This window comes from Anomaloglossus baeobatrachus, chromosome 7 (genome assembly GCF_048569485.1).
Source record: "Anomaloglossus baeobatrachus isolate aAnoBae1 chromosome 7, aAnoBae1.hap1, whole genome shotgun sequence".
NCBI lineage: Eukaryota > Metazoa > Chordata > Amphibia > Anura > Aromobatidae > Anomaloglossus > Anomaloglossus baeobatrachus.
In genome coordinates this window covers 244,749,246-244,761,370 of record NC_134359.1, presented here as the reverse complement: position 1 = coordinate 244,761,370, position 12,125 = coordinate 244,749,246, and the positions used below count along the sequence as shown (strand labels likewise).

The 12,125-nt window shown below is 42.4% G+C and overlaps 1 protein-coding gene across 1 annotated transcript in view; it reads left to right on the top strand.

The window, feature by feature from the left end:
- The window catches only part of LOC142245354 (cytohesin-3), a 163,554-nt gene that overhangs the window by 81,312 nt on the left and 70,117 nt on the right, over nucleotides 1–12,125 (top strand). The window contains exons 3-4 of the mRNA XM_075317999.1: nucleotides 2,655–2,719; nucleotides 10,504–10,570. Of these exons, the coding sequence (XP_075174114.1) occupies nucleotides 2,655–2,719; nucleotides 10,504–10,570 (132 nt within the window). The remainder of the gene's footprint in view (nucleotides 1–2,654; nucleotides 2,720–10,503; nucleotides 10,571–12,125) is intronic.

The following is a 12,125-nucleotide window of genomic DNA, read 5'->3' as shown; positions in this document are numbered from 1 at the left end:
TACATTTCATGGTGATTTTTTTCCTGTTACCCTTGTGAAAAAAAAAGCTACCTGGTTGAAGTAACAATTTTGTGGTAAAATTATATTTTTTTATTTTCATGGCTCAACGTTATAAACTTCTGTGAAGCACCTGGGGGTTCAGGGTACTCACCAAACATCTAGATAAATTCCTTGAGAGGCCTAGTTTCCAATATGGGGTCACTTGTGGTGGTTTTTTGCTGTTTACGTACCTTAGGGGTCCTCCAAATGCGACATGGTGCCCGCAATCTTTTTCAGCCAAATTTCCTTTCCAAAATTCAAATATTGCTCCTTTCGTTCCAAGCCCTCCCATTTGTCCAAACAAAGGTTTCAGACCACACGTGAGGTATCACCGCGCTCATAAAAAAGTGGGTAACAAATTTTTGGAATTCCCTCTTGAAAAAGTGAGAGAATTGATGCTAAAGCAACATTTTTGAGAAAAAAATTACAATTTTCAATATGACAAAGTAACGTTAACAAAATCTGTGAAGTACCTGTGGGTCCAAAATGCTCAGTCAGTATACCCCTCGATAGAAGCCTTAAGGGGTCTAGTTTCCAAAATGGGGTCACTTGAGGGGGGTTCCTGCTGTTTAGGTACCTTAGGGGATCTGTAAAAGCAACATGGTGCCCGCAATCTGTTTCAGCCAACTTTGCTTTCCAAAATTCAAATATTGCTCCTTTCATTCCGAGCTCTCCCATTTACCCAAACAAAGGTTTCTGACCACATGTGGGGTATCGGCGCGCTCATAAGAAAGTGGGTAACAAAGTGTGAGGTCCAATTTTTGGTGTTACCTCTTGAAAAAGTAAGAAAATTAGTGCTAAAGTAACATTTTTAGGTAAAATGTTAATTTTTATTTTTTTTCATTCCATATTACTTTAGTTCCTGTGAAGCACCTGAAGGGTTAATAAACTTCTTGAATGTGGTTTTGAGTACCTTGAGGGGTGCAGGTTTTAGAATGGTGTCACTTTTGGGTATTTTCTGTCACCCAGGCCTCTCAAAGTCACATCAAATGTGATGTGGTCCCTAAAAAAATGGTTTTGTAAATTTTGTTGAAAAAATGGGAAATTGCTGATGAACTTTGAACCCTTCTAACTTCCTAACCCCAAAAAATTTTGTTTCAAAAATTGTGCTGATCTAAAGTAGACAAGTGGGAAATGTTATTTATTAACTATTTTGTGTGACATAACTCTCCGGTTTATGGGCATAAAAATTAAAAGTTTGAAACTTGCAAAATTTTTAATTTTTTTGTCAAATTTCAGATTTTTTCACAAATAAAATAAAAAAATATCATCCTAAATTTACCTCTAACATGAAGCCCAATATGTCACGAAAAAACAATCTCAGAATCACCGGGATCCATTGAAGCGTTCCAGAGTTATAACCTTATAAAGTAACACTGGTCAAAATTGCAAAAAATGGCCTGGGCATTAAGTACAAATCTGGCTTCGTCCTTAAGGGGTTAAGAAACTTAACTCATGCCAGGCACTGACAGTCCATGTTGTCACAACTAGTACCTCTGAAATTGTAGGGGTTCGGTTGACATTATTCTAATATATATGGGACCCTTTTATTCCTTTGACTGTTGCCTGCTAAAACATTCTATGGTATTGATCGACTGGTTGAATAGTTTGTCTTAAAGTGGTTGTCTGGCACTGCTCACTTCTGCTCAGGAGTTGAGCACTACCAATGATGTTGTGTGGGCACCTACCTGCCAGGAGGCGCAAAAAAGATTTTTTTTTTGTCTGTATTGTTATTCATATGGCATCTGTCTCTATATCACAGCAATGAATGAGATTTACAAGACCCAATACAGTTTCCTATGTTTAAAAAAAAAAAAAAAAAAGCGATATATCCTTAAAATAGGGTGATCTCAGTTTTTTGTTTTTTTTTTTTACTTTTACTGCTGCGTACCCATAGACTTGAATAGTCCGGCTCCATCCAAAAAAAACGGAAAAGACAGCTGCATGCAATGATTTTTTTTTTTCTTTTCACCCAAATTTTTAGTCTTCAGAAATAAACAAAACAGTCCTCTGAACCGCCCTATATAATAACATTGGTCTAAGCGCTGTCCGTTTTTTTGGGGGGTTTTTTTGCGGGGGGGACCGCACTCAGACCGATATTACGGTTGTGTGAACGCAGCCTATCTTAGTAAGTGTCCAGTTGTTACGCTTTGATGTCCTCTCACATATCCAGCCCTGTGTAAGTGATTGCTTTCTGTGTGCTTATCATCCACGGAAGGTTGCTGCCTATTTTTGGAAATCTTTGCCGTACTCCTAATTTCCTTCAGCGCATTCACAGCTACGCTGAATTAGAGAGGAAATGTGTTTGCCGGTTTTGCTCACGCCATTTTAACAAAGCCGGCTGTTGTCTTCACACAAACGCCTTTTTCATTCTCGTCACATTTCTATTTTTTTTGTTTGATTTGATTTTTACGCACAAACAAAACGTTTTCTGTCCAAGACTTTTGAAGTGTTTTTATGTCGAGTCTTCGAAGTGTACAGTAACGTCATTGACATCTGATGTTAAATCCGGGCTAATCCCAGCAAAAGTCTCGTGTCCTATTCCTGAAACTTCAGCAACTCCCACATGTTAGTCAGTCCCGTGGCTGTAACCTCTTTCTCTCCACTTTCTACAGAGGCTGAAGTGCGAGATCGCCGAGGTGATGACCGAGATTGACAATCTAACGTCTGTGGAGGAAAGGTAAGCGCCATTCACGCTACAATGACTTGTGTCTCACAGGTTCTTAGAAGCAATGAGCCAGTAGATCTATGATTTATTATCCAATCGCAATGGATTGTTAAGTGTAGATGAGAGATTAGATTTTAGTAAATTTCAGGGTCCATGTATTAGCAAGAATCTTAGAATCATGGAATGTTAGAGTTGGTAAGGACCTCTAGAGTCGTCGTGTCCAACCCAAGGCTCAATGGAGTCTCTAAACCATCTCAGACTCTTTTTGAAGATTTCCTTTGAAGGAGAACTCTCTACCTCCCGTGGTAGCCTTTTCCACTCATTGATCACCCTCACTGTCAGAAAGTTTTTTTTCTAATATCTAATCTGTGTCTCTTCCCATTCAGTTTCTTCCCATTGCATCTAGTCTTTCCTTGTGCACATGAGACTAAGGGTACCGTCACACTTAAGCGACGCAGCAGCGATCCCACCAGCGATCTGACCTTGTCAGGATCGCTGCTGCGTCGCTGGTGAGCTGTCAAACAGGCAGATCTCACCAGCGACTAGTGACCAGCCCCCAGCAAGCAGCGGCGTGCAAGCGACGCTGCGTTTGCACGGAGCCGGCGTCTGGAAGCTGCGGACACTGGTTACTAAGGTAAACATCGGGTATGGTTACCAGATGTTTACCTTAGTTACCAGTGCACACCACTTAGCTTAGCGTGTGCAGGGAGCAGGAGCCGGCACTGGCAGCGTGAGAGATGCGGAGGCTGGTAACAAAGGTAAATATCGGGTAACCACCTTGGTTACCCGATGTTTACCTTGGTTACAGCTTACCGCAGGCTGTCAGACGCTGGCTCCTGCTCCCTGCACATTCAGGATTGTTGCTCTCTCGCTGTCACACACAGCGATGTGTGCTTATCAGCGGGAGAGCAACAATAAAAAAACGAACCAGGGCTGTGTGTAACGAGCAGCGATCTCACAGCAGGGGCCAGATCGCTGCTCAGTGTCACACACAACGAGATCGCTAATGAGGTCACTGCTGCGTCACAAAAACCGTGACTCAGCAGCGATCTCAGTAGCGATCTCGCTGTGTGTGAAGTACCCCTAACTCTGATTCCTCTACAGGGTGATAGCCCTTGAGATCTTTGTAGACCACTATTAAGTCTCCTCTCAGTCTTTTTTGCAAGCTAAACATTCCCAAATCCTGTAATTGTTCCTCATATGGCATGGTTTGCAGATCTGTCACCATTCTGATCGTTCTTCTCTGAACTTACTCCAGTTTGTTGATACCTTTTTTTAAAATGTGGTGCAAAGAAGTGTACACCATATCACAATATTCCAGATGAGGTCTGACCAAAGAAGAGTAGAGGGCAATAATTACTTCACGTGATCTAGACTGCATTCTTCTATTAATATATCCCAAATTTGTGTTTGCCTTTTTTTGCTGCTGCATCACACTGTTGACTCATGTGCAATATGTGATCTATTCGTATACCCAAGTCTTTTTCACACGTACCATTGCTTGGCCCTATTCCTCCCATTCTGTATATGCACACTTCATTCATTCATTCATTCATTCATTCATTCATTCATTCATTCATTCATACACACACTTTTCTATCTCTCTAATGGGGTCTATAGTTTCCATCTGAGTCCCATATTTGTGTTGGCAAGAATATGCATATGTTGTATCAGTGTTTTTCATGGATACATTATAATGGGTATGTGTTCTATTTAGCTGATCATGTCCCTGTTTTTTTTGTTTCTTTTTTTCTGCAAAGAAATAATTGAATCATCTGTTTTTGATGCCAGTGACAAATCTATGTCCCACACACGGCAATCTATAGGCCTTTCGTTTTTAAGATTGCAGTGGATAGGAGAAGCTTTTCACTTTTATTAATTGCCAAAAATAGTAGTACAGTAGTAATAAGTTGACTTCCTCTTGCCATCAGACATTCCGAAACTGTGATCTAGTGAGTTTGGAGAATTGCTGCCAGCAGACATTTGGGATAGGTCACTATAACTTGCGGAGGAGTCCGGGCGTGGTACTAGGTCATGGGCAGCTTAATTAGATCTTATTTAGGCGGCGTTCACACGCAGCAGACAAAAAGCAAGTCACCCAATTTTGAACAGCTTAACCCCTTAATCTTGCAGTTTCACCCAGTCATGATTGCCTTGTGGTTTTGTGGGTGAAACTGCTGTTTCTTTGCAAATTTAACTGATTTTTGCACGTATAGTTGTAGTACCGCTGTGGCTTAGGCCCGTGGCCATTATCCGAGCATGTCCGCTGCATGTGAATACAGCCTTGGGTAGCTTTCAGATGAGTGTATTTCATTCTTCATATACGGACCGCTATGCATGGACCCGGGGATGGGTGTCCTGACCGTAAGGACATTCCTAGGAATATCTATGAGAATGTCCGTATGCGGAGCATGAAATATGGTAGTCTGAATATCACTTTGTATAAAGTGGATAATGAGCTTTTAATCAGTTGATCACCCTCTAAAGTTTCTATAGAAGTCCCAAACCCTCGCTTTTATATATTGGGTCTCATTTAGGTCCCATGTTTCACTATTATCTATGTTCATGTTTACCAATTGCCTGCAAAAACAAAAAGGGGTGAGGGACAAAGAGGGGACACAGATGCAAACTGCATGTCCTTTTTTATTATTATTTTTATTAATTTTATTATTATTATTTATATATATTTATATATATATATATATATATATATATACACAGTTTACACAGTTAGGTCCAGAAATATTTGGACAGTGACACAATTTTCGCGAGTTGGGCTCTGCATGCCACCACATTGGATTTGAAATGAAACCTCTACAACAGAATTCAAGTGCAGATTGTAACGTTTAATTTGAAGGTTTGAACAAAAATATCTGATAGAAATTGTAGGAATTGTACACATTTCTTTACAAACACTCCACATTTTAGGAGGTCAAAAGTAATTAGACAAATAAACCAAACCCAAACAAAATATTTTTATTTTCAATATTTTGTTGTGAATTTTTTGGAGGCAATCACTGCCTTAAGTCTGGAACCCATGGACATCACCAAACGCTGGGTTTCCTCCTTCTTAATGCTTTGCCAGGCCTTTACAGCCGCAGCCTTCAGGTCTTGCTTGTTTGTGGGTCTTTCCGTCTTAAGTCTGGATTTGAGCAAGTGAAATGCATGCTCAATTGGGTTAAGATCTGGTGATTGACTTGGCCATTGCAGAATGTTCCACTTTTTTGCACTCATGAACTCCTGGGTAGCTTTGGCTGTATGCTTGGGGTCATTGTCCATCTGTACTATGAAGCGCCGTCCGATCAACTTTGCGGCATTTGGCAGAATCTGGGCTGAACGTATATCCCGGTACACTTCAGAATTCATCCGGCTACTCTTGTCTGCTGTTATGTCATCAATAAACACAAGTGACCCAGTGCCATTGAAAGCCATGCATGCCCATGCCATCACGTTGCCTCCACCATGTTTTACAGAGGATGTGGTGTGCCTTGGATCATGTGCCGTTCCCTTTCTTCTCCAAACTTTTTTCTTCCCATCATTCTGGTACAGGTTGATCTTTGTCTCATCTGTCCATAGAATATTTTTCCAGAACTGAGCTGGCTGCATGAGGTGTTTTTCAGCAAATTTAACTCTGGCCTGTCTATTTTTGGAATTGATGAATGGTTTGCATCTAGATGTGAACCCTTTGTATTTACTTTCATGGAGTCTTCTCTTTACTGTTGACTTAGAGACAGATACACCTACTTCACTGAGAGTGTTCTGGACTTCAGTTGCTGTTGTGAACGGGTTCTTCTTCACCAAAGAAAGTATGTGGCGATCATCCACCACTGTTGTCGTCCGTGGACGCCCAGGCCTTTTTGAGTTCCCAAGCTCACCAGTCAATTCCTTTTTTCTCAGAATGTACCCGACTGTTGATTTTGCTACTCCAAGCATGTCTGCTATCTCTCTGATGGATTTTTTCTTTTTTTTTCAGCCTCAGGATGTTCTGCTTCACCTCAATTGAGAGTTCCTTAGACCGCATGTTGTCTGGTCACAGCAACAGCTTCCAAATGCAAAACCACACACCTGTAATCAACCCCAGACCTTTTAACTACTTCATTGATTACAGGTTAACGAAGCAGACTCCTTCAGAGTTAATAGCAGCCCTTAGAGTCCCTTGTCCAATTACTTTTGGTCCCTTGAAAAAGAGGAGGCTATGCATTACAGAGCTATGATTCCTAAACCCTTTCTCCGATTTGGATGTGAAAACTCTCATATTGCAGCTGGGAGTGTGCACTTTCAGCCCATATTATATATAGAATTGTATTTCTGAACATGTTTTTGTAAACAGCTAAAACAACAAAACTTGTCACTGTCCAAATATTTCTGGACCTAACTATATATAGATAGATATGATATGATATGATATGATATGATATGATATGATATGATATATATATATATATATATATATATATATATATATATGAGATATAATTTTTTTTTATTATTTTTTTTATTTAAAGTAAAATTGTCATAGTGGTAATATAAAAAATGGACTCCAAATTTAAAAAAAAAAAAAAAAAAAGCACACTGATGAAAAATGTTTTTTTTTTTTTTAATCAGCTGATGAATATTAGATTGCTGGAGATTTCGGGCATCGGACCCCCATGTGTCTTGAAACACCCCACCACTGTGCACAGCGTGTTGTCGTTGTCAGATAATTCAGCTCTTATTGCAGTGAATTGGAGCTAAATTGCAGAACTAAGGAGTAGAAAATCAACTGTGTACAAAGCTTTATCATTTTGGCTCATATATAGTGATGGGCGGACTCGCAGATATCTGAGGTCGGCGGGTCTAACCGAATTTAAAAACAAAAAAACAAAAAACTGTTGCGGCCGTAAATTAGTCCTGGTTATTTGGCTGGACATCGGTCCCCATATAAGTCTATGGAGACCAGAATCCAGCACATAAAATTGATGGTAGAAGGGATAGAGGGATTGGAACAGGCATGTTATACTTACCGAGTATCTAGCGCTGCTGTAACTGCTTCCGGGGCCTCTCATTCTACTTCTGGGGCCGCTCATTATTCCATATGCATGCACTACTTCCCCCGCCCACCGACAGTCCTGGCATCTGTGATTGGTTGCAGTCAGATGCGCCCCCAGCTTGTGTAATAGTGTGTCTGACTGCAAGCAATCAAACGCGGGGACTGCTGGTGGGCGGGGAAAGCAGTGCATATGGATGAGCGATAATGAGCAGCCCCGGAAGCAGTTACAGCCATGCAGGAGACTATAAGCATAGTGTAGCTGCTTTATTCTTATTTTCTTTATTTTTCCTTTATTTATTTTTTATTAGTAGAGTTGCCGGATCCGGATCATTACCTGAGCCCGGGTCTGGCACTCGGGTACATTTCAAACCATGCAGATCCAGACGTTTACAGTCTGGGTCCGGCCATCAATACTCGTATATCGTTTTCTTCTGCCGTTCTGGTACTTGCTTATTGGGAATTTTGTTTTTCACTGTGTTTTTTTTCTATAAAACTGAGCAGAAAGCTATGTGATCACTTTTATGGCCGCCATATTGGTTGCTGCATTGAGTGCACATTGATGATATTTTGGACTGTACTTTCCAGCGGCACGGCCTGTGTGTTGGTGAAGCCCATGGTAGGTGTGCCGTATAGCACTGTGGCTAAAACAGGCAAAAATTGTGCCGTTAATGGAAAAAACCTGTTAAGTGCAGCGGCACCCAAAAAACTAGCTTTGTGCATCCACCGAACAATCTTGTCTTTCTCCTCCGAGCCGGCATTTTCAGGCCTCTTGCCTCAAGTTCAGCAATGATCAACTCGTATTACACGGAGCCGCTTATAAGACAGTGAAGCATTAGATTTCATGTCACATTAATATTTTAGGTTTCTGAAGAGCCATGATTAGAACAGCGAGGAAACCAATTAATGTTCTATTTTAAAGGCTTCTCGTGATTGTCTGCGTGCAGATTGCCCACAGGCAACACAAAGCCGCCAAGTGTAAAACAGGATATTGTGTGTAATTTGGGGGGGAAGTGCTAGAAGCAGGATATTGGCGTCCCTTAAATTAATAAAAACACTCATTCAGTCAAACGTTCGCCTGGAAAAGAAGTCATGGGACATCATTTAGGAAGCAAGAACTCCTGGGCGCTTTTTAAAATAGCAAATCGGTGACCATTACATATGTGATTAGACTAGTTTTTTCCTTGAAGGACTTTTTGCTTCTGTAAAGGTCGCACTTGGCGTGTAACATGTGCGTGCAATTTTTGTAGTTTTCAGGGAGTCTGGTTGGCTTAAAATAATACCTTCCAAATCTATGGGATGGTGGCTAGACCGTCAAAGAATTTGAGCTCCATAGAGGAGAGCACAGTTTACAAGGTAGCTAGAGAGTAAGCTACTATATGGAAGCTATCATCAGGATTTTATACCCCAAATTGATAGCATGGATATGAAGGCATTTTCACGCTGAGTAAATCCTTACTTTTCTTGTGGAAATCCACTTTGCTGTTTTAGAGAAATCCATAGTTTAAATGCTATGCTAATAAGTCACAAGTGCAGTGAGCCGGCACTGCACTTACAGCTCTCCTGCTGCTCTGCCTTTTCCCCACCCACTGCCTGCCTCTTCACTTACAGCTCTCCTGCTGCTCTGTCTTTTCCCTGCCCACTGCCTGCCTCTTCACTTACAGCTCTCCTGCTGCTCTGCCTTTTCCCCACCCACTGCCTGCCTCTTCACTTACAGCTCTCCTGCTGCTCTGCCTTTTCCCTGCCCACTGCTTGCCTCTTCACTTACAGCTCTCCTGCTGCTCTGTCTTTTCCCTGCCCACTGCCTGCCTCTTCATTTACAGCTCTCCTGCTGCTCTGCCTTTTCCCTGCCCACTGCCTGCCTCTTCACTTACAGCTCTCCTGCTGCTCTGCCTTTTCCCTGCCCACTGCCTGCCTCCTATCTCTGACAGATCACTTTATTAGGCCCCGCCCACTGCACTTGCAGCGCATTAGCATAGAATTTGAACTATGAATTTCTCCAAAACCGCAAAACTGATTTCTAAAAGAAAAATAAGGATTTACTCAGCATTAAAGCGCCTTTACTTCAATGCCATCAATTTAGAATATAAAATCCTGATGACAGGTTCCCTTTAAAAGCAGGAGGGGTATAGATCATTTACTGTAGAGAACTAAAAGCACTTTAGGGTTAGGAGAAACCCCGAAAGCATTTACCGGAGTGGCGCACATCACAAATTATGTTTATACACCAGTCCTATGTAACCCTGTCCACTGCTTCTCAGGCTCCGGAGGGCCCCCTGCGGCTGTATAGGTCCTGTATATTGTATGTCATACTTGTCCTTGATCTGTCCGGTCTCGCTGATGCCAGATTGAAGGGGTTTTTCTCCACGAGTATGCTTTTGCTGTACTGTAGCCGTTTCATGATGTTTAGACGGGCATCATGCCAATCTTGCAAATGTAAACCGAGAAAAAAATATGATGTAATTGTGATGTCAGGTTTTTTACCATACAAATATCCAGCGAAGAGCGGCGCCCGGCCGCTGCGGCTTTATCTCATTTCAGATCAATTAGTGGTGGCCTCTTAATGCTTCCAGAGAAGAAAATCACAGTAAACCTGATGACTGCATCCATTTTCTGCCTTCATTGACCCAATTAGTCCTTTTTTTTTTTTTTTATCTTTCAGTATATTGTGATTTATTTATTTTTCTATAATGTATATGCTTATACTGTTTTTATAAGAGCAATTTTAAGCTTATTTTTCTTTTCTTTTCTTTTTTTTTTTTTTTACCAGCAAAACCACCCAGAGAAATAAACAGATTGCCATGGGAAGGAAAAAATTCAATATGGATCCCAAAAAGGTAATCTAATGAATAATTGATCAATTGTATTTATTATTTAATTTAGCTTGAATATATTAGCCCTTAATTGTTACTTGATTTTTGCTCATTACTAAGGCTTGGCAGCCATGATTTATTGGATTTCCAATGATTCTTCTTTCCTCTAAAGGGCGTTCTATCATGGGGTTCTGTCCGTTGTGTGAATTTTGGACAGCGGAGATCGAAAACACTAAAGAAAAGTGAAAACCCCCTTTTTTTTTTTTTTAGTTGTATTTGTATGTGATTTTTACTATTTAGGTGTTTTATGTCCACATATGATTTCCAGGCACGAGTATAAAGTATCTAATATAGCATTCCAGATTTTTCATTTTATAAGACGCACTAAATTATAAGACGTACCACAGATTTAGAGAAAAAAAAATAATATATGCGTGTGTCTTGTAATTCGGTGATATCTTACGGAGGAGGCAAGGGCAATGCTGGATTAAGGCAATGCTGCCGTCGAAACAGCGAGTGTCCCGGATGCTCGCTGCGGACGGCGGCACTGTGAGGCAGAAGGAACATCCAGAAACTGTCGGCAGTGCGGGCTTCAAAAAAATGGCCCCCGGAGTCGTCGTGTGCGCAGATTGAGCCCTCGGCTTAATCACAAGACTAAATCTCATCTGTGCACGCGCCACTTTCAGGCTCCATTTTCCGGGATTTCAATGGGCCGGAGCGACGCAGGCCCAGATGAGATCTTGAACCGAGAGCTCAATCTGCATACACGCTGACTCCGAGCGCCATTATTTGAAGCCCACACCACCGACATTTAGAATGGTGGCACTTGCCTCACAGCCCACAGCAGAGCCCACAGCGCAACAGAGCCCACAGCCTGTAGCACACTCCAGTGCGCAGCGCAGCCCGCAGCACCACAGTCCAGTGCGCAGCGCAGCCCGCAGCACCACAGTCCATTGCGCAGCGCAGCCCGCAGCACCACAGTCCATTGCGCAGCGCAGCCCGCAGCACCACAGTCCAGTGCGCAGCGCAGCCCGCAGCACCACAGTCCAGTGCGCAGCGCAGCCCGCAGCACCACAGTCCAGTGCGCAGCGCAGCCCGCAGCACCACAGTCCAGTGCGCAGCGCAGTCCAGCCCGCAGCACCACAGTCCAGTGCGCAGCGCAGTCCAGCCCGCAGCACCACAGTCCAGTGCGCAGCGCAGTCCAGCCCGCAGCACCACAGTCCAGTGCGCAGCCCTGCCTCCTATGACACCTCTCCACCACTCCCCCGTAAACTACATTCGGTTTATAAGACGCGCTCCTCATTTTCCTCCCACATATTTGGGAGGAAAAGTGTGTTTCATAATCTGAAAAATCCGGTATATGGTATTACCATTTGGGCAGCTTGTTATACAGATATATTGGTGTAGTCTGCCATCTGCAGACAGAAGCACAGGACTGTTTACTCCATTCGTACCGGAGGGATGAGTCTGGCTCCGGCATTTTGCCTGTGCAGTCCGGCTCAATCTGTTAGAACTGTCCAGGAGAAAAGCTGAGGTATATAAGCAAACACTGGGATCTGAGTAACCCTAACTGTGCGCC